At 39.2% G+C, this 22,428-nt stretch overlaps 1 protein-coding gene across 12 annotated transcripts in view; it reads left to right on the top strand.

Annotated features, from left to right (window-relative positions):
• PBRM1 (polybromo 1) overlaps positions 1-22,428 on the top strand; it is a 107,600-nt gene that overhangs the window by 27,667 nt on the left and 57,505 nt on the right. For 9 of the 12 annotated variants that reach the window (XM_043964962.1, XM_043964955.1, XM_043964937.1 and 6 more), the window contains 5 exons: positions 20-111; positions 8,005-8,218; positions 11,459-11,600; positions 13,598-13,695; positions 21,125-21,401. In XM_043964962.1, coding sequence (XP_043820897.1) covers positions 20-111; positions 8,005-8,218; positions 11,459-11,600; positions 13,598-13,695; positions 21,125-21,401 — 823 coding nt within the window. Of the gene's footprint in view, positions 1-19; positions 112-8,004; positions 8,219-11,458; positions 11,601-13,597; positions 13,696-15,828; positions 15,874-21,124; positions 21,402-22,428 lie in introns of all 12 variants that reach the window. The other 3 variants (XM_043964966.1, XM_043964896.1, XM_043964888.1) reach the window with 1 other exon arrangement.

The raw sequence follows: 22,428 nt of genomic DNA, 5'->3' as shown, positions 1-22,428 counted from the left end.
TTTTCGTTTATATTTGCAGTAATAAAAGAGCAGTCCAAGGGGGTCGTTTATCAGCAATAACTATGGCACTCCAGTACGGCTCAGAAAGTGATGAGGATGCCGCTTTAGCTGGTAGGAACCGAGTCCTGAACATTACCTTTCTTTAGGAAATCTTGCTGAACGAGTGAAATTGTCCCAATTTGCTTTAAGTGCTTTGTGGTTTTTCTGTGTGCTTATGATTTTGTTAAGAGCTTCTGTAGTTTTAGAAATAGACTGACTTAATTTTGAATAACTGTTGTGATTGGTGAGGGTAGCAAAAGTTTATTTTGGTTTGAAACTTTTAGCTGGCTAAAGACAGAAAAAATCCACTGGCATAGATCCTAATTTAGAAAGCATAGTGACTGATTGGATAAATCTCAGAAGCAATAAGAATCTCATATAAAGAAATTAACACATCATGTTTAAATCTCCAGTACTTTAGTTATATTTTCAGCAAATCATTTTCTCTTAATTGCTGAATTGTAGTATTGCTTAGCTACAAATCGAATGCGTTATCTCCTAGCTTTACATAGACTCAGAATAATACCTTAAATTGCTAGCATTTGTTAGAGAAATCCTACCAAAGGAATAAAAATTAATATAGAGGGTTCAGTGTTAAAGTAAGCAACTTATAAACAGAACAGCTGTGCAGGTCTGTCTCTGACAGTTTTAAATTCAGTTTTGGATTTTTAAAATTTGTACCCTTGATAAATAAATATAAATATAAGTATTTCTAATTCAGTTCAACAGACATTGAAATTTAGAGTCAATTGGCCTGCTGTTTGTAGTCCAACAATCTGGATTCTGACTGTCACATACACCTAAGGTGATTGATTGTAGGCAAGTCATTCCATCTCTTTGGGTTTTAGATTCCTCATGATTTTCTCTGTGGTCCCTTCCTATTCTCTTTCTGTGATCCTGTGATTTCCCTAAGCCACTGTTCTAAGTGTTAGTAATGTAGAGGTCTAGAGGTCTAGTCCTTGTCCTTAAGAAGCTTACAGTCTACTAATGGAGAATAAGACATGCATATAAATACATTTACAATCTGGCAAGTGCAAAAGGATCATATAATTTAAAGCTTTTGCAAACTTAGAGATCAGCTAGTTGAACCCCCTCATGTTGCAGATAAGAAAACATCTCTGGGCCTCGGTTAAATGACTTGTCCAAAGTCACTGTCTCATAAGTTGCAGAGCCAGAACTCAAACTTCAGTCCTCTTAGAGCAGGGCTTCTTAAACTTTTTCTACTTGCAACCCCTTTTCACTTGAGAAATTTTTGGTATATAGGTATATAATAGATATACGTGTCCTTTTATACATGATGATAGGTATAAAATAGATATACATGACATTTTACTGTTGCCAATTTTTTTGCGACCCCCACATTCAGTTACATGATCCCCATATGGGATCATGGCCCAAGTTTAAGAAGCTTTTTCTTAGAGTACCTAACCAAGGGATATGAGAGAATCATCATTTGTTTGCTGTATAGAGAAGGGTATTTGCTGACAAAAAACTTAGGGTCATATTTTGTCTCTGCTGTTTGGCACATATGTGACTTTACCTTATCTGTGATTGGACCTCATCTGACCTATTCTGTAAAATGAGTGGGTTGAGGGGGCAACTACATGGCACAGTGGATAGAGCACCGGCCCTGGAGTCAGGAGTACCTTAGTTCAAATCTGTCCTCAGACACTTAACACTTACTGGCTGTGTGACCCTGGGCAAGTCACTTAACCCCAATTGCCGCACTAAAAAAAAAAAAGAGTGGGTTGAACTAGATGATCTCTCTTTAAGGCCCTTAAAGCTCCAAACACTATCCTATGCTATAATTCAAGAAAGGAGAGACCACTAGCAAACAAAGCATCCAGCACACCTGTTAATTCTTTTTTTAAAAATTTAAGGTGCACCAGAACATATTTCCTAAATCGCATCCCGTTTCACTCTTCCACTTTGTAGTCCCACGCACTAATGAGTCTTCGATCCCGTCAGTGGCAGGCATTCCCTTCCATGGCTGCCCGTCCAGTGCAGCTCTTGTCTGTGTCCTCCAGTTAAGCCTTCCTAGCCACTTCATTCGGTATTCCATCTTCTCCTCTTCTTGACCTCATACTCTCACTACCTGACCAGCCCATTGCCTTTTCCACTCATGGCATCCTTGGTACTTCTTCTCTGGCACAATTCCTTATTTATAATGTGTAGCAGGCTGCTCACATTCACCATGCACCTCTTCTTCGTTAATCTTTAGAGACTATAATATTCTATTACCTGGAACAATATTACATCACTGGAAGCATATTGTTATTAATAAGGTTGACCTTTCAGGAAGAAACTAGGGAATATTAAAAGAACTGGGCCATGCAGTCTAGCCACTCTCCCTCTCCCCCTCCCCCTTTTCAATTTCAGACCCAGCTCATTGGTAGCATTTGTCTAAGGTATCTGTACTGATGCATGGGAGCCAGCCACAGGTTTTCTCTCTGGTCCCAACAATAGGCATTCTTTTTTTTTTTCTTTCTTTCTTTTTTTTAGTGAGGCAATTGGGGTTAAGTGACTTGCCCAGGGTCACACAGCTAGTAAGTGTTAAGTGTCTGAGGCCGAATTTGAACTCAGGTACTCTTGACTCCAGGGCTGGTGCTCTATCCACTGTGCCACCTAGCTGCCCACAATAGGCATTCTTTATACATTTTCCTGCATGGAGTTTTAGTCCAAACTCTTGACTTATGGATCTCATCTGGGAGACCCTGCAGTATTATGGGGCTTGATGCTTCTAGAATAAGGTCATCCACAACCACAAATATTTTGAGGACTTTGGCATCTGTAGACAATCCCTCTTTCATTTGGACTCTGTGCTGGACATCCTTCATGATGGTGGCAGACACTTTAGTGAGCATATGTCTCCCCGTTTTATGTCTTTGTACAGTGCCAGACATGTAGTAGGCACTTGATAAATGCTAGGTGACTTACTGATTGACAGGATGTTCCAACTTGTGCTTTTTGGGGAGCTCCATCCTCAAACCATTAATTCTTATCATGCAGATAAGTGGATTATTTGAGAGTGGATTATAGAAATTAGAAAGTATCTGCCAGGATCTTTGGACGCTGATACCGATATTGTCACTTGCAGAGCTTAAGTACATCTTCTAATGGAAACGAGATATTTTGTTCTAGCCTAGTAGCTGTTTAAAAAAAAAAATTAGGCCAAAATAATTATAACTTTACCCAGGAAAGATACGAATCAGCAAGTTCAGAGATGGGCCAGGGCAAGGGGGGGGGGGTTGCAATTTCACTGTAGAATGGTGCTTTGTATTAGTTTGAGAGGTGATGCAATTCATTCTTAGGATCAGTTGAGAAGCAGCAACAAGGTGGGATAGATGACTTATATAGCTTTCTAACTTCTGCTTCAGGCCTTTAAAATACAGTCTCGTAGTTTTCCTGGAATTTCTCATTTACAGAGTATCATACTCTGCTCAAAACCAACATCATGGCTCCTTTTCCTCCTCCTTCACCTATTAGCATGGATACTGGAAATTTATTGTTGCCTTTTTTCTTGCATACTTAGTAGGTTATCAGGTTTCTTTTACTTTGTTCTCTTATTTACACAATATATCCAGTTATAATACGTGCATGTCCACGTTTGGGGAGAGGGAAGCACGTAAGAGCATGCTATATTTAATTAAAAGTGTGTTTCTAACTTCCATGAGTGATATACATTAATACTACCTTAGCGGGGCAGCTAGGTGGGGCGCAGTGGATAGAGCACTGGCCCTGGATTCAGGAGGACCCGAGTTCAAATCTGGCCTCAGACACTTGACACTTACTAGCTGTGTGACCCTGGGCAAGTCACTTAACCCCAATTGCCTCACCAAAAAAAAAATATTACCTTAGCCCTCATCGGAGAATTTCAAGTATGTTTGCATCAGTGTCTTGAGCATTATGCTTCCTTTTAAGTCAAGAGTTCCTATTACTTCTGCTTAGGTGACTTTCCACTACCCTCTCATGAATCCGGAACTTACTGTATAGGAAAATATACCTATGAACCTTTCAAAAATATATTGATGAAAGAAGACAGAACATCTTTGTAGAAATCTGGTAAAATCTCTTAGTTTTGGCTTGTTAAGGAAATGGAGATGTTGCCAAAGTATATGTTTCATAACAAATACGTTGAAACTTCTCTCTTATTTTAATAGAATAGCCTTCTGAAGACTAATCTAAGATTTGTGTTTGTTAGACTTCCGTTTGGACCCCATTGTGGGTAGTAACATTTTACTAAAAAAAAACAAAAACCAAACCTGATTAATATAATTTTTTCTTTATGATTGAGGTGTCGATATAGTCCATTTAATAATGTGTTAGCTTTTTTCAGGTGTTTTGCATATTGTCCGTATTAATAGTGTTTCCTCTGGTGTTTCCTTTTCTTTCCTTCTCCATATCCTATTCAACCAGCATATGTGTGCATGTTTCTTAATCTTGGCTTTTTGCTTCCCTTGTAAATCCAAAAGCTAAAGTAATAAGCATTGAGACCTTTCTCATTATGAGTATGTAGTAAACCATCCAACACTATTCCTGTTCCTGTGATACATGTTTGAGGTCATGCTGCATAAGAGTTGGTCAGTAAGCATTTATTAGACACCTACTATGTTCCAGGCTGTGGCACATTATGTGCTAAGCACCAGGTATACAAAGAGAGGCAAAAGACCGTCCTTGCCCTCGTGGAGCTCAGTCTAAAACAAGAAAATTGGGGGCAGCTAGGTGGGGCGCAGTGGATAGAGCACTGGCCCTGGATTCAGAAGGACCTGAGTTTAAATCCAGCCTCAGACACTCAACAGTTACTGGCTGTGTGACCCTGGGCAAGTCACTTAACCCCAATTGCCTCACACACAAAAATAAATAAATAAAAATTTAAAAAATAAAACAAGAAAATTTGTGCTTATCGTCCAGCCCTTCAATTGTGGATTTCTAAGCCACCTTTCCTAGATAAAGTGAATATAGGAGATGAAAATAATTAACCAAAACTTTAAAAAAGGCAACTTCATAATTATCTATAACACTTAATATTTTGCATAGAAGGAAATTGCTCAGTAAAAATGGGTTAAAATGGTACCTCAGATGTTTTCTAGCAATGTGACCCTGTCACATAACCCAAGTCACTTAACCTCACTTGTCTCTGGTGTTTTCACAAGTCACTTTTTTTTGGGGGGGTGGGCAGTGAGGGTTAAGTGACTTAGTGACTTCCCCAGGGTCACACAGCTAGTAAGTGTAGAGTGTCTGAGGCCGGATTTGAACTCAGGTCCTCCTGAATCTAGGGCCGGTGCTTTATCCACTGAGCTACCTAGCTTCCCTCTCATAAGTCACCTCAAATGTTTTCTAAAACACTGATGCTCAAAGTTATGATCAATATGAGTATTGATGATCACCCTCTACCCTGGAAAGTCTTTTTTGCCCATGTGTTTAATGGCTTTGGATGCTGTTTCTTCATCTGTAAAATGGGGGTAATGGCAGCATCTGCATCACAGAGTTGTTGTGGGACTCAGAGGAGATGATGCATGAAAGATGCTTCACAAACCTTAAAGTGTTTATATAAATGTTAGTAACTATTACCTTTCAGACTCTACACACTCCCCTTCATATAGAAGACGATCCATTCAAACTCTCCTTCTGTTTCTCACACAAGACACTGCCCATCTTTTCTCTGAGCCTTTGCATTGACTTCCCCTCCTGCCTGGAATGCCCACCATCTTTACTCCAACCTCTCAGAATCTCTCTTCCTACTAGGCTTAGCTCAAGTGGCAACACCTATATCCCGCCTTTCTGATTCCCTCCAACTGTTAGTGCCTTCAATCTCCCCGACCTGGTTTATCTTGTGACTATTTTGTATCTACCCCCAGATGTAGACACTTTGCCCCTCTCCAGATCATAAGTGAGGTTAGGAGCTGCTTCACTTCTGTCTTAGCATCTTACAAGTCTAGCACAGTGCTTGACTTGCAGTAGGAGCTTAATAAATGCTCATTAGTTTTGACTGCAGTTTATCATCCACTAGAGTATTGTGCCTCTCAAGTAGGTTAGTGCCAAGTTGTGTCAAGCTTTGAATGCCAAACATAAACATCTATTTGATCCTAGGAGTAATAAAGAACCGTTGGACTTTACTGGGTAGGTGACATGGTGACCTTGGCAGCTGTATGGAGGGTGGAGTGCAGGGGAGAGAATCTGGAGGCCAGGAAATTGTTTTGAGGCTACTGCATTGTCCAAGTGAGCGCTCATGAGCTCTCATCTCACTTCCATCCTCTTCTCTCTACTCACACAACTACCACCCTCACTCAGTTGTGTGAGTGGAGAGAAGATGAGTGTGAGAGATGTTGTGAAGATAAAAATGAGAGGATTTGGCCACTGAATATGGAGGCTGAGTGAAAGTGAAGAGATGAGAGGGATACCAAAAAAGCAAATTTGGCCAACTAAAATACTGGCCACCCCCTTGACAGAAATAGGGAATTTTGGAAGTGGGATCAATGGAGGGGCTAAAAGCAAGATGAGCAACATTCGGATTTGAGACGCCTGTGGGACATCCAGTTTGTAGTATCCCATAAGTAGTAGGTGATAATGGCTAGAGCTCAAGAGAAAGACAGGGGCAGGATAGAGTGATCTGAGAATCTTCTGTGTAGAGATGAGAGAAAGTAGAGGAAAGAGCATAGGACAGAGCCTTGGAGTACAGCCACAGCTAGAGAATCCAGCACGAATGATGAGCCAGCAAAGAAGACTAAAAAAGAGTGGTCAGACCAGGGAAGGGTCACAAAAGCCCCGAGGGCAGCCAGGATAGCAGGGTGATCGGCAGGCTTGAGAAAGGCCATCACAATGGGCAAGCAGGATCTGGAGAGAACCATTTCAGTAGAATGAAGTGAGGAGCGTGATTGCAGAGGATTTAGAAGAGGAAGGCAAGACAAGAAGTAGAGACAGCTTTTTCTAGGGTTTAGTTAAGAAGGGAAGAGATCTTTAGGATACCTCCAGGAGATGGTGAGATCTGGGAGTTGGGGGCATGTTTGTTGGCATCAGGGAACAAACTTGTGACTTTGTGACTGGGGAGGCTGAAGATAAGGGAGACCTGAGAGTCAACAAAAAAAAGGCCTAAGGGGGGGAAAGGTTACCAGAGTAGAGGACACAAGGTGCATTAAATCAGATGCAGTTTATTCATAAAAGAGCCCATCCTCCCCTCACTCAGAATCCCAACATGAAATAATTCTAACAAACTTTGTGATTAGGTTTCCTAGCCTATGGACTAAAAAACATATTTGGAAGTGAAGACTTCCCGGGTGTGCTGACATCAAGGAGACAAACTGTAAAAAGCAGGCAGGAGGGGCAGCTAGGTGGCACAGTGGATAAAGCACCGGCCCTGAATTCAGGAGTATCTGAGTTCAAATCCGGCCTCAGACACTTAACACTTACTAGCTGTGTGACCCTGAGCAAGTCACTTAACCCCAATTGCCTCACTAAAAAAAAAAGCAGGCAGGAGGGGCAGCTAGGTGGCACAGTGGATAGAGCACCAGCCTTGGAGTCAGGAGTACCTGACTGAGTTCAAATCCAGCTTCAGACACTTAACACTTACTAGCTGTGTGACCCTGGGCAAGTCACTTAACCCCAATTGCCTCACTAAAAAAAAAAAAAAAAAAAAAAGCAGGCAGGAGCCCAAAGTACAGTAGTCCAAGGACATCAGATGAATGTGGGCAAGGCTGACTCAGGGTGTGGTATGAACAGGGGTATTCCTAGGGTATTCCTAGAGTTCTTGACCTTAGGCATCAGTCCTTTGGGAAACAGTGTAAGTGACTTTATTATCCAGGCTGTTCAGTTACTGGTGTTATCAGTAATCACAGAGAGAAGCTAGTTTTTTAAATCACCTCTCTTTAAGAATACATACCTTGGTTATGCAGGTTAACAACAGGATTTTAAGGGATTTTAAAAAATTTTATTTTCCAAAACAACCTCATGCTCTTTTTATCTTTCTAGCTGCTCGTTATGAAGAGGGGGAGTCAGAAGCAGAGAGTATTACGTCTTTTATGGATGTTTCCAATCCCCTTTATCAGCTCTATGATACTGTTAGGAGCTGTCGGAATAATCAGGGACAGCTAATAGCAGAACCATTTTTCCATTTGCCTTCGAAGAAAAAATACCCTGATTATTATCAGCAAATCAAAATGCCCATTTCCCTGCAGCAGATAAGGTAAGAGGACAGTCTTTTATCTCTGTTTCCAAGTGAGTGTGTTTGATCAAACTTGAACATTTGTATATGTGTCCTTTCCTGGAAAATTGAGGATATTTGGAAGTTTCTCAAGGTTTATGTGAAATATCTTTTCTCTTTTTCCATTTGAGAAATTCAGTCTGTTAAATGACATATGGAATTCTCAGCAAAATTATCAGTTCATTGTAGTGCAAGTAAAGATGACTTCTGACTAATAGGTCAGGTGACAGTATGAAAAATGAACAATTAAAATATAACTGTTATTTGTCTTAGAACTGACCAGACCGCAAAACCTATCTTCCTTCTCTAATCATTAATACCTTATTATGACCATTTATCTATGTTCATGATGCATTCTGGACACTAAACTATATATGTATAAACCATTTTCAGAAGTTAACTCATTGTTTTCCATTTATCTAACAGTTGTACTTCCCAAAACCAAATTTGAAAAAGCTTCTGTTTAATTTCCATTTTTCACTTAGGTTTACAGATCAGTGTATTGAGGATTTGACAAATCAGAATTCTTAAGGAATATATGTAAAAACATTCAAAATAGTAGCAAGGATGCAACATTCAAGTAGAATATTGCCTTAATTTCATACTCATCAAAGTCTGTTTTAGACTTTGTCATTTGAGGAAGTCACATCTTGTGGTGTTGATCAGGGTTAAATAGAATGACTTTTCTAAAATAAATCAAATGGGCTGGAACTTTATATGGACCCCCTAGGAGAAATGTCCAGTCTTCCAGGAATTGAAATTTAATAACTTTTCAAATAGCTGGATTCCAGAAATCAGAATTAGGTAAGATTATTCTTCAGGTTTTTTTCTATTATGGCTTGTCTTTTTCTCAACAATTTAATACTTTGGGTGTTTTCTTTGAAAGTTAGCCCTTTTGAGATGCTATGCAGAGATAATATATGATCTGTGTACTTGGTCCCCTCATAAAATAAAATGAAAATCCAGTCTGCCTACTCTTTATGAGGGAAGTGTCTCAGAAGCCCCTAAAATACCCCTTGTTTTATCTTCCCTGCCAGGAAAAATATAGTGGCTGGTAGACCCTGAGAGAAATAACTTTTTAATTGACTCTTTTGTCCTTCTCAAGCCCTTTTTATTCAAATGTTCTTACTAGTTCAACTTGAAATAGTATAAGTCTATCTGTTTAGCCATAATTACTTGTCATTGCCTCACCTAGAAAAATCTTTGCAGATTTAATAACAATTGTTTTAAATTTTGCAAAATTCTTTTCATTTCATCTGAACTTCAAAACTCTGTAAGGTAGGTACCACAGGTTTTATTATCCCAGTTTTACAGATGATCAGTCGGTCAATCAACAAATATATATTAAGCACCTCCTATGTGTCAGACCCTACACTTGGCTGTGGGCATACAAATGTAAAGAATGAAACAATCCACAATCACAGGGATCTTGCATTCTAATGCGTACAGAATAAATATGAGAAATACAAAGCAGTCAAGGAAAAGTTTCAGAGGGAGACCACTAGCAGTTGTGGGGATCCGTATCTTAGGATCATGGCCCCAGAGGCTGTGCAGCCCAGCTCCCTTTTACAGATGAGGAAACTGAGGCCCCAACTGGAGAGGCGGTACAGTGATTCTATACAGTTTCTTTGCTGCATCTGCAAGGTTTAGATGTGCCAGGTTGGGGTTGGGGTTGTGGGAGAGAATGAGAGGAGAGAAACTAGGTGAATGACAAAGTCTCAGAGTTGCCAGGGGCCAGAATATCTCATCCGTTGTAGTGGGCATGGGCCAGGTCAAGCAGTGATGCACCCACCGTGTCCCTCACACATGGGTCCCAGAATATGTGCTAGGATTGGCGCAAACATCAACTATGTCATCAGGGTTGTAGGAGGGCAGCTAGGTGGCGCAGTGGATAAAGCACCAGCCCTGGATTCAAGAGTACCTGAGTTCAAATCTGGGCTCAGACACCTGACACTTACTAGCTGTGTTACTCTGGGCAAGTCACTTAACCCTCATTGCCCCAAAAAACAAACATTAGGTTATAGGAAAGAATTGTTTAGTTCTCCTCTAATGGTGTTCCCATTCTGCCTTCACCCATAATTTATGTTAATTTAGTGGAGACCTAATAAATAATAAGGGCAGCTAGGTGGCACCATAGTGCTTAGAGTGCAGGGCCTAAAGTCAGAAAAACTTGTCTTTATGCATTCAAAACTGGCCTCAGACATTTTACTAGCTGAGTGACCCTGGATAAGTCACTTCACCCTGTTTACCTCAGTTTCCTCATCTGTAAGATGAGCTGCAGAAGGACATGGCAAACCTCTCCAGTATCTTTGCCAAGAAAACCTCAAGTGAGGGGCAGCTAGGTGGCGCAGTGGGTAGAGCACCAGCCCTGGAGTCAGGAGTACCTGAGTTCAAATCCGGCCTCAGACACTTAACACTTACTAGCTGTGTGACCCTGGGCAAGTCACTTAAACCCAATTACCTCACTAAAAAAAACAAACCTCAAATGGGGTCACATAGAGTCAGACATGACTGAATAATAAATAGTTGAGAAGCAGTAAGCTATGAGATAAAGAATACTCATATAAAAGCAAGGATCCCTGGAGTCAAGTCCTGCCTCTGCCTCTGCCTCTGCCTCTGATTTGCTCTATGAACTCATCTAGTCCCTTCTTTTCCCAGAGCCTTCCTTTCCCCATTTGTAAAATGAGATTATCTCTCAACTCCGTGTGGCTCTTATCCCCTGCTGATGGGGCGAGCACCTGGTATTTGCAAAACTTATTCTTATGCATTTGTGGGAATAGGTACCAGAGATAGTATTGAACTCCAGCATCTGCAGATAGAACTCATGTTCCCAAAGAAAGAGGTAGAGAGGAGGCAGCCCACTAGATATGATAGATTCTCGTCAGTGAGGACAGCACAGCCCCAAGGTGGGTGCTGGAGAGACCATATCAGAGACTGAGAGTATATTTAGTATACTTTGGTAATAGAGCTAGAAGTGAACTGGACCTCATCTTAGCTACCATCTTCATTGTGCAATTATACAAGTAGGTCTGGAGAGCTTAAGTGATTTGCCTAGGATCACAGATAGTGAGTAATGACAGAACTAGGATTTAAATTTCATTCTTCTGACTCTTGATCCCAGACTCCTTCTGTTAGGAATTTGTGTTAGATTTTCAGAAAGGATGTTTCACAGTAGTTGGGCTCCATGAGGCAAAATTCAAGTCATATGTCTCTCTTTCACAGAACCAAGCTAAAGAACCAAGAATATGAAACTTTAGATCATTTGGAGTGTGATCTAAATTTAATGTTTGAAAATGCCAAACGTTATAATGTTCCCAATTCAGCCATCTACAAACGAGTTCTAAAAATGCAACAAGTTATGCAGGTAGGTTATCATGATATTTGGGTGAATTTGTGTTATATTTAGTGGAAATAATTTTTGAAAGGTGTGCCTTCTTTTCTTTCTTTTCTTGGAGATGTGAATTATAGGAGACTCCAAGTTATCTGACTTTATTCATTTTACACACAAATCCTGTTGACCATCTTTTCTTAGTCAGTAATGCAATCTCAGAGACCACTGATACTGCAGACAGGGCCATGTCTTCAAGTGAGTGCCAACACTGTCTTTCTATATGTTGATATTTAGAAAGCCTTCCTATAAGCAATAGGTCCCCTCCTTTTTCACTGCTACCTGAAGTTTCCACCTTCAAAGCTTTGTGCTTTTGACTTAATACTCTGTCTTGTTGTTGTTAATTATCTATCCTTTTAAAAATACAGGAACATTATTAGGCATTTTTACTATGATGTAAATTAGTTTTTCAGATCCTTTCCTTAAAAATTGTCTTAGCAGGAGAGTAAAGAGAATATGATAGCACTGATACTTAGAGAGGCAGGATGGACATAACCATTGGAATAAAAAGGAAGGCTGGGGACACAAAAAACAAACTTTTCATAATTAACAGTTTTATTTTTTTCCATAAGACTTTGACTCCCAGGAGAATCTTGGAGAAGTAATATAGTCCAAACTCCTGAACTTGGCATTTTTAGCCCCCTCAAAACTCTAGTTTAATTTTCCTACTTTATCTCATACTGCTTCCCTAAAAGTATTTTATGTTCCAGCCAATCAGGCTACTTGTCTCAATATAGTACACACTTTAATGTCTATCTTTGCACCTTAGGGTGTATTTCTTACTTCTTGAAATCTCCATACTTGGGGGCAGCTAGGTGGCGCAGTGCATAAAGCACCAGCCCTGGATTCAGGAGGACCTTAGTTTTGTGTCCAGCCTCAGACACTTGACACTTAGTGGCTGCATGACCCTGGGCAAGTCACTTAACCCTCATTGCCCTGCAAAAAAAAAAAAAGAAATCCCCATACTTAAAGATCCAGTTCAGATATTACCTCCTCCATGAAGCCTTCCCAGCTAGCAGAGTACTCCTTACTTTGAATTTTCATAGCACAAGTTACAGTAGAAAACAGCACAAAAATGTATTAAGCGTCTTACAGTGAAGATATGTGAATGAAGGATAGAGAAGATGTGTTCTTGGTTGTCAGGGTCCTGCAGCCTCCAACTGCAAGGGCCCCGTGATTTCTGATACCCTGCCCACCTGAAGAATAGTATTTGTATTTGTCTATCACTTTCTGCTCATATCTTATCTCTTCCCCTATGGAACTATAAGTTCCTTGAGGACAGGAACCATGTTTTATTTTGTTTTTCAGCACCTAATGCAATGCCTTATACTTAGTGGGCACTCAGTAAATGTTTAGTGAAGGAAAGAATTTTATATGGAAAACAGGTTCATTGCTAAGGCCACCACAGGTTTTATGAACTTATTATTTGTTAAGTACTTTATCCATGTTCTGTGAGTCTGCTAGGTATGGGCTTCTGCTCTATTTGGCAGAAGAGCTTTAAAAATTCATGTGTTGCTTGAAAAGTAGATCTTCTTTCAGCTCTCTCTTCAAACTTCCATTGTTTTCAGTCAGACTGTCCCACAGAAATAAAAGGCAGCCATAGAATTTTTTTTTTAAAGTTGCATGAAGAGAATAGCACTTAATATGGCCACCAGAGGAAGGAAGCATTGGCATCTTAGGTCTCATTTGTTAAAACTTTTAAGAGACTAGTTCAGGTAATTTATAATCTTAAATGCTGTTGGCTAGAATTGATTCCTTAAAAATCTAGGTCCTTCCTTGACCTGCTTTTTTGTCTGGCAGACTTTCATTAAATTGTGGTTATTGAAAATATTTAATGATGCTTTAATGTTCATGCATCCTACTTGTAGTTGTATCTTTCTGTGTGAATCTGATCTCTGCAGCTCTTTATTATTCATGTATTCCAAGAGCATTTAGTAGAGTGAGCTTGACTCCAGGGATTTGCTCTCTTTCAGGCAAAGAAGAAGGAGCTTGCTAGGAGAGACGACATTGAGGACGGTGACAGTATGATCTCTTCAGCCACTTCTGATACTGGGAGCGCCAAAAGAAAAAGGTGCTTTTCTCTTAGCTATGACTCTCTTCTCTTCACTTGGTTAGCTTGTCTTTTAGCTTAAGGAAGGAAAATATGCTATTGAATGTAAATTGTATAATTATCCACTTAGATTCTTTGGTAACTTGTCATGTCAGAATATCAGTTTTAAATTAGACATTGATGTTGCTTTCTTAAGCACTGAAGTACTCTACTGGCTCTTAGTAGGCTGTACTAAAGTGACAAAATTATTTATATCTTTCCTTTTCATGTTTGTAAACAAATTAATATTTTAGAAAGCCACATAAGAATCAAGGATAGTTCTTTCTAGATTTTTAATCCTGTCCCTACAAAGATTTTAGCAATTTAATACTAATTAAGATTAGTTAAGAACATCTGGACTGTTTTCAGTAAAAGTTGTTTTTATTTTTCCATATAACTCTGGTCTTATTTTTAAAATGTCAAATCACAGAATACTAAATCCTGTCTTCATGCAAATGCAGTTCATGAAATCAGTAAAATAGAAAGTCCGCGCCCTCCTTCATAACCTCAGCCTTGACTTTTCTTGACCTGTCTTCCTTGCTTTGAGGACGTTCTTGGAAAAGGTATTTGTTGGCCATAAAATTTCCAGCAGCTCTGCCCTCCTAGCTCCATTGTCTTAGCGTATTTCTGTGGAACTCCTCAGATTGATTCCAATTCTGTGAGATGCTTTTTCTCCCTGACCTCCACTATCTTAGGCTCTTCCACACAGTAGGGTAGGCCCTGCAGTCAGTGGGATAATTGATGAGACTAAACCAAATGTAAAAAATAAAATATGGTTGATCATGAGACCCAACAGATTGAATTGGAAGAAGTAAATTAGTGAAGGCTTACATGATTTTCTACATACACTTCTTTAACAAAGGCCATAGGAGTAAATCCAGTCAAGTTGTTTAAAAACGAGAAGCTGCTCTGTTCCCTCTGACACTAATATTGAGAGGGAGGGGGCTTTTGCTTTGAAAATACCTTTAGTTTGATAGACTCCCATAGGTAAATAAGTCAGTACATCCTGAAATGATAATCACCATTTCTGGCCTATGAATTATTGCTTGTCTGAGGGGGAAGGATGAAAAAATGTGCAACAAGATCAGAAACATCAAATCAGAAATATCTTTGAGTGCAGTTTATACTACCTCACTACTTGTGTTGTCTAACTCAGTCAACAATAAAAAAGAAATACTTTTAAGGCAAGAAAAGTAATGAAGGCAATAAATGATGATGCAGTTTACTACCACTACTAAAGGAAAAGAAAGGTCTTTAAAAACTTCCAAAGTCAGGATAGAGCCACACAAACTGCAAGTGTTGTTGGCTTGAAGTTTGCAGAATTCACTCCCAACAATTTAAATGAATTTTGTCATTAAGCCACCTATAAAAGGAAATTAAATAGTGTGCTTTTGAGATATTGATTCTAGCTCTGATGAAAAGTTTTTGTCACTCTCCAGGGTCCTCAGGAAATGCCATATACAGTAAATAGACAAACAGAAATAAGAACACAGAATAAATACATCTTATATGCTGGAGTAGTAAAAGCACATGCTAAGCCTAGAAATCCAGTGATGAAATGAAGCTTGAATGAATGTGAGATGATTTAAATATTTGCGAGATAGGCTAGTCCTTCTTGGGGGTAGAGGGGGAAAGTATTCTAGGAAGAAAGAAGCCTAACAGACTGCCTTGACAGGGGTTTCTTCACAAAGGGTAGCATGAACCCGCTCACTTAACCAGGCTAAGGTCTAGCTTTGCTGTAGGAATCAGTGCGTGTACTCACAGAGCTTCCCCTGATTAATAAGCTGTCCGAGAGCAGCCAGACACAAGGATTAACTATAATGTGTGCTTCTATGTCTGCCTTATTGCCTTGTCAGTGCCAGAGTACAAGTGCAGTTGCATGCAGTCTTCTCTGCTCCTCATGAAAGTGAAGCTCCACCTCTCTTTCCCGAAACACCAATGATAAAGCTTGATTTTTGATGATTACGAGTTTCCAGATACCCCTGTTCTCTTTAATCTTTGGGGATGAAGAACCCCTTGACTTTTTCTCAGCCACATTTAGTTTATATATGTCTCTCTGATGTTTGCTTATTTTGTTTCTTTCCACATGTAAAATGTTTATTTCTGCTTTCCCAGGAACACTCATGACAATGAGATGTTGGGCCTCAGGAGGCTTTCCAGGTGTGCACACATTTTTTATGCATAAACGTACTTCTAAAGGTTAGCCTTTTCTGGGATGTGGTCACCATTGTTTAGGTGGACAGGAAAACCCAAGGCTTTATTTTTAGCACCAGGCTATTTTAGTAGAAAGTAGCAGCACCTCCAGAGTGTAAAAAGTGTCCTTGCTAACACAGGTTAACAGGACACCTAGACCAGGGACTTGTCACTAGCTTTGCCAAGAGAACCAAAAATGCCTTATCTATTGTTAAATTCACTGAGGGCAAAGACCATCCTTTGTTGGTATCCCCTACATTAGTAGTTCTCAAACTTTTCTACATTGGTAGAACAGAGTTTTGTTTTGTTTAAGTAAAACTTTGGCTGTAAAATCCTCTAAAATTATTTTTAATGCCTATTAACAAGTAACATAAGGTCCACTTTAAAAACTGCCAACAACCGGGGGCAGCTAGGTGGCGCAGTGGATAAAGCACTGGCCCTGGATTCAGGAGGACCTGGATTCAAATCCAGCCTCATACACTTGACACTTACTAGCTGTGTGACCCTGGGCAAGTCACTTAACCCTCATTGCCCCCCCCCCCAAAAAAAAAAACCCTGTCAACAACCAACTTAGGGTGTCTTGGTTATTTGCCTTCACAGACTGTGGTTTATGAAATACTGTCTTTAAGGGCAGCTGCCTGTAATACAACCTTAAGTACACTGGATACATAGTGGATTTTCAGTAAAGAAACAATCAGTATTTAGTTCTGGACTCAGATCTAGTTTGTCTGTGGAAATGTCATTGAATGAGATATGTGTTGATGAATGAGGAAGGTAAAGGGGAAGATGAAGTTTGCTCAACTGAAATGATGAGCACAGGTCAGGCAGTAGCTAATTATTGGGTTGGTTATAACTTGATAGAGGTCCTCAAAGCCCAAGGCTTTTATGTTCATTAGAACAGCAGGTAAGATCTACTGTGAGCCTCTGAGAAGGAAAATAGCAATAAATATGAAACTGCAATGGGAGTGATTTTTGCTCTGCTTGTGGGTGTGGATAGAGGTGGAATGAATTGGGAAGCAGAGGCAAGCCAGGATGTTCCAGGCAGTAATGAAGGAGTTAGATTATGGACCCGAGTTTTGGCTCTGAAAATGGAAGCATGGAGTAGTTCTAAAATATAATTTAGGAGAATTGGGAGTATAGCTATTAGCCCTTAATGTAGAAGGCTAAAGAGAGCAAGAAGTATAAAATAGCTCTACAGTTTCAAGCAGTATACTCAGGTGTGTTGATGATGATAGCAAAGCAGAAATAAAATTTGAACTTAGTTTTAGACGTACTCAATTTTAGGTGTTCCTGGTATGTCTAAGACAAGAAGGTACAAGATCAGTACTAGAGAAATAGAAAGTGATGATAACATCCAAGAACTATTCTCATTGTAATGTTCATTGAAGCCATGTGAACAGATGAGCTCCCACAAAATGAGGAGAGTGGGATGTTCAGAGTTAATGGTTAGAAGTCAGTATTGCAGAGAAAGAAAAGGAGCTGTTTAAATAGGTGTGTTCTGAGCTTATAAGCAGGTACATACAGGTACATAAATAAATACATGTTGACTTTTGAATGAATGAATGGGAGATAAGCCAGAAAAAGCACAGTAATGTAGAAACAGAAACAGAGTTAAAAATCAGTCCTGCAGAATGAGAGTAAAACTCCCACTTGGGCTCATAGTCAGTTGAATGGTAGTAGCAGAAGCCCAGTTAGATCGGGTCCAGAAGAGACTTGGTGGTGAGGAAAAAGAGGGAAGGGATATTAAAAAAAAAAAAATTCAAGAATTTAACTATGATTGTGGAGTAATGGGATAGTATCTGGAAGCAGATCATGTGGCAACAGTAACCTCTTCCCTCCCAATGCACATATACACTTTGTTATAACAGGCGATAAATTAAATTATATTCATTTAACAGAGAGACAAATAATATCTCTCCAACACTATTATGAATTGAGAGTGAACTTCAAGGAGGAAGGAAGCATTTTACTCATATTCCAAGATTAATATCGACTTCCCCCAGATTTTTAGATGCTTTCACTATTGACAGTAGGCACTCATCTATTTATTCTTCATAAATGTTTTACGAGATTCCCTTATACCTCAAAGGGTCTTGAATTTGTCTGAAACTCACTAAAAGTGTTTATTAAGCATCTCTTATACTATACTAGAAGCACTATACTAGAAAATACACCAGGATTTCTCTCTCCATGGAATCCAAAATACCTGACAACCATGATTTCCCTACTTTATAAATGAGGCCCAGGAAAATTAAGTGACTTGGCTAGGATTGCCCAACCAGTAGGATGCACCTAGTTCTCCTGACTATACATCAAAGTTCTTCCACAAAATGCTGCTGTAGCCATTCCCTGTGGTCTGAAGTTTTCAACTTCAGAAAAGTAGGAAGGCATAAGGAAGTTCTATTTTTAAGTTCTTATTGGGTATCATGAATGCATGAAAAGAAGAAAAGAAAAATGATAAGGAAAGATAGAAAAGCATCCATTTTTGTAAGCACCCATTCTTTTTATCCAACTTTCCAAGACTACTTTGTCTTCGAAAGCCATAAAGCAGGCTTATTTAGCATAAACTTCTAATAGAGCACCAGGAAAAAAGACCTAAAATATGTTTAGGACTATCTCACATCTTCTGTACTAAGGAGTGAGTTAGGTGGAGGGGAGGGGAGTATTCTTAATGTACAAAAATTTATAGCAAATTGAGTTTTAAGCATCAGATTAAAGTAGTTTCCCGGTTATGTCCTTTTTGATTTCAGATTTGGGACTTGTCTCACTAAATGCTGCCTGCCAGGTGTCAGTCATTGGAGACAAAATGACCATCTACCACCAGTTGTCTATCTGACGACAGCCAAGAGTAGTCAGACCTCTCAGTGTTTATAGCATAACGTAAAAAGATTCAGCTAAGCTTGCTGTGTAGCTACGTGTCTGGGAAAATGCAAACACTCTGCCTTTGTTATAATTGCTTCCAGATTTATTGAAAACCATTTAAAAAGTGATAAGGTTCCCAAATGAAAAAGCTACTTCCAATGCTTTAGCCTGATAGCAACTTGATGTATAAATATCCAGGGGTAGATTCCAGCCAACCAAGAATGAGAAGTCATCTCCTCTCCCATTAAAATGTTTTTGTTAAAATAACAAAAACATACTTTCTAAATCCATTTTTAAGAGCTTTTTTTGAGTGGATTATGATTCCAAAATGGGATTCTTAAGTTTGTTCACTTTAAAGTTGAACTCTCAGGAAGTCAGACAGTTGGGTTTTGTGCCATAGATGCTACAGATGTTACATTTGCTTTCTTCATTTGACCCTGGAGGCCTGTTTTATAAAATCTGAGGGTCAGAAAACTTGTATTCTAAACCTTGATGTCAGGTATATAGTTCTCATTGTCTAGTTGCTAAAAGTTTGGGATGGGAAAACTATTCCTACCACATTTTTATCATGGGATGTCTCTTTGGATTTGTCGTGTATATCAAAGGAAACAGCTTCCAAATTACACTGAAGTTCTAGACAGAGCCTTCAAAAGAGCTATCACTTAACAAAGTGTTTTTCACTTAACAAATTGTTTTGTTTGGTTGGGTGTTTGTTTGTTTTAAAGAGAGACATAAAACTAATGCCACAGTGCTCCAGAAGCCCATAGCAGCAATGAGTGATCAGAGGGAAAATGCACCTATCATTAGAACATGACACTGATTCTTTAACTAGAAATGAGAGTCTGTGTGTTTTTGTCTTCTAGATAATCTGCTCCAGCTTGCCATAACCTTTTAAAATATTAGCTTTAAAGAGTCAGTAACACTCAGATGTATTTTAGGATCTTAATGTAAGCACAGAAATGTCTTTGCCTGACTGTTTGCTTATTTGTTTTAATGCCTTGTTGAATTTTTGAAAGGAAAACCTCTCACACTTAGAAGCTTCGTAACTCAGAGTGTTAGTGGGAGAAGTCTATTTAATAATGGATAGACTCTCCCAGCCACATAGCTTCTTCCTAGGGACAACTTTTGAACTTTATAGTAGGAAGCAGACAAAAACATTTGCCACCAAGTCTCTGCACAGCCATTTCTTCTTACTTTTAGGTTATCTGCCTTAGCTGCTGACTTGGAGGCTACTGGTTCCAGTCCAGCTGGGAGTTCACCATCAAAGGCTTATGACATAAGAGCCTTGGACCGGAAAGCAGGAGACCTGGGTTCTAGTGCTGACTCTGCCACTAACTCATTCTGTGACCTTCGGCAAGTCACTGAACCTCTCTAGCCCTCAGTTTCCTCAACTGTAAAGTGAGGGGGTTGGACTAAATGTTCTCTAAGGTCCTTTATAGTCGAAATTCTGTCACCTGGCGCAACACTACTCTTATCAGTTTCTAAGTTTGTCACTTCATAATTGGAGGGGAAATGAAATTGTGGGCTGGGAATTCCACATACATTAATAAAAAAAATGGCACCAGCTACCATGAAAGACTTGGAAAAGCCATAGACTGCCTACACCCCCAAATAACCCCAGACTAGCTTCTTACTTAAAATTGGCATTCGTTGTTGCAGGTCAGAAACATAGAATGAGAAAGAGGATCGGCCTGGGCAGAAGTTCACACGGGGGAAGAAGAGAAACTAGGATTTGCCAAAACATGCCAGTTCCCTCATGCTGGTTGGGAAACACAAATCCAATATGCAGGCATGCACATTTTAAGCAAGCTTCTTAGCAACCAAGATGATTAATCTTAGTGAGGACCTCAGGTATTAGGGATTTTCTCTTTCTACTGTGGTTCCTTGATAAGTGTTAGGCATATTTGTAGGAAAAGAGCATTACTCAATTTAACTGTAGCCTTGCTGTATGAGTCTTAAAAGCTAAAATTGGGTAATACTTGTTCAAAGATTTCATTCTTCCTGAATGTCGGGTGACATCTCTTCATGAACGTCAGATTCAGTAGAAAGTGTCATAAAGACAAAATCTCTCCCTAAGATCCATTAGCCTAGAGACCTGTTGGCCAGTTCTGACACAGCCACTCTTTTGTAAGCTATTTTTGAAATTTGCCTATGCCTGTTTATTAACTTGTCTTTCCCCAACATCTCCCGAAGTATTGACTTAGCATGTGGCATTGTTTACAGGCATGTATGGCAAAGAGATGCATAATCATTATGAAGTGCCTGCTAGATAGAGAGAGAGAAAGCAGTGCCATTTCAGTTTCCACCCTTGTGAAAAGAAGAAATTGAGTTGTCTATTGTTTTGCTCCCTCAACAGTAAAAAGAACATAAGAAAGCAACGAATGAAAATTTTATTCAACGTTGTTCTCGAAGCTCGAGAGCCGGGTACAGGCAGAAGACTCTGTGATCTGTTTATGGTTAAGCCATCCAAAAAGGACTACCCTGATTATTACAAAATCATCTTGGAGCCAATGGACTTAAAAATTATTGAACATAACATCCGTAATGATAAATATGCAGGAGAAGAGGCAATGATGGAAGATATGAAGCTGATGTTTCGAAATGCAAGACACTATAATGAAGAAGGCTCACAGGTACTGTTCACACCTCACAAACACATTTTCTTATGGGCTTCAGGGCAGAGTTTTACACACACATACACACTCACACACACACATACATTTCATCATTTTGGGTACTCTGTCCACCAGTGCAGATCACAGCCCCTCCACAAAAGTCCTCCTTCATTGCCTTCTTATGGCACAGAGGCAACCTAGGATTCTCAAAGGTTATGCCAGCAGGGTACAAGTTCTGACAGATCCTACCAAGTTCAGGTAGGGCCCTAGTGATAGACTTTATTCCTTCTGAAGACCAGGCTACATGAGTGCAGAAAATGTCATCACCAGAAGGTTGGCTACAAAGTCTTGAATTTTTTTGGCTACACTGACCTATAAAACAAACATTTGTACCAAAAAAAGTTTATAATTATATTTCTTGGGTCATTCCATTTAGTGGTTATGCTAATTACTATTGCTGAATAAAAAAGCAAAAAAATTTTAATAAGTTTAATTGATGTCTTTTGTTTTAAATCACAGTCAGCTCTGAAAGTGTTTCCCTGTCCAAACTGAACTGTCATTTTAGATAAAGAAAAAAGTTAACCAAAAACAATCCTATACAGTGATTGCATCTAACAATGCATATATAACTTTCTTCCCTGGTATTTTCCTTCCTCTCTGTAGAGAAAGGGAGCTTTGTCCTTTATCTATTCATTATCAGGACAATTATTGGCTTTTCATTTGCTCCAACTTTGGCCTTTTCTTGTGATCTTTTGTTACATTATTGTATACATTATTATTTTAGTTCTGTTGATTTCAATCTCTGTAAGTTCATACAATTCCCATGCTTCTGCAAATTTCTCACATTCATTTCTTACTCCATAATATTTCATTATTTTGATATACCACAGTTTATTCAGTCATTCCTCAAACAGTTGTGCTTTGTTTCTGGCTCTTTGATACTACTAAAAAATGCTCCTCTAAATATTTTGGTATATATTGGACTTTGTTTCTATCTTTGACCTCCTTTTTGTAGAATCACTGGGTCAAAAGATATTCATTTTTT

Source organism: Dromiciops gliroides, chromosome 1 (assembly GCF_019393635.1).
Source record: "Dromiciops gliroides isolate mDroGli1 chromosome 1, mDroGli1.pri, whole genome shotgun sequence".
In the NCBI taxonomy this organism is placed as follows: Eukaryota; Metazoa; Chordata; class Mammalia; order Microbiotheria; family Microbiotheriidae; genus Dromiciops; species Dromiciops gliroides.
This window is presented reverse-complemented; position numbering and strand designations above follow the sequence as displayed.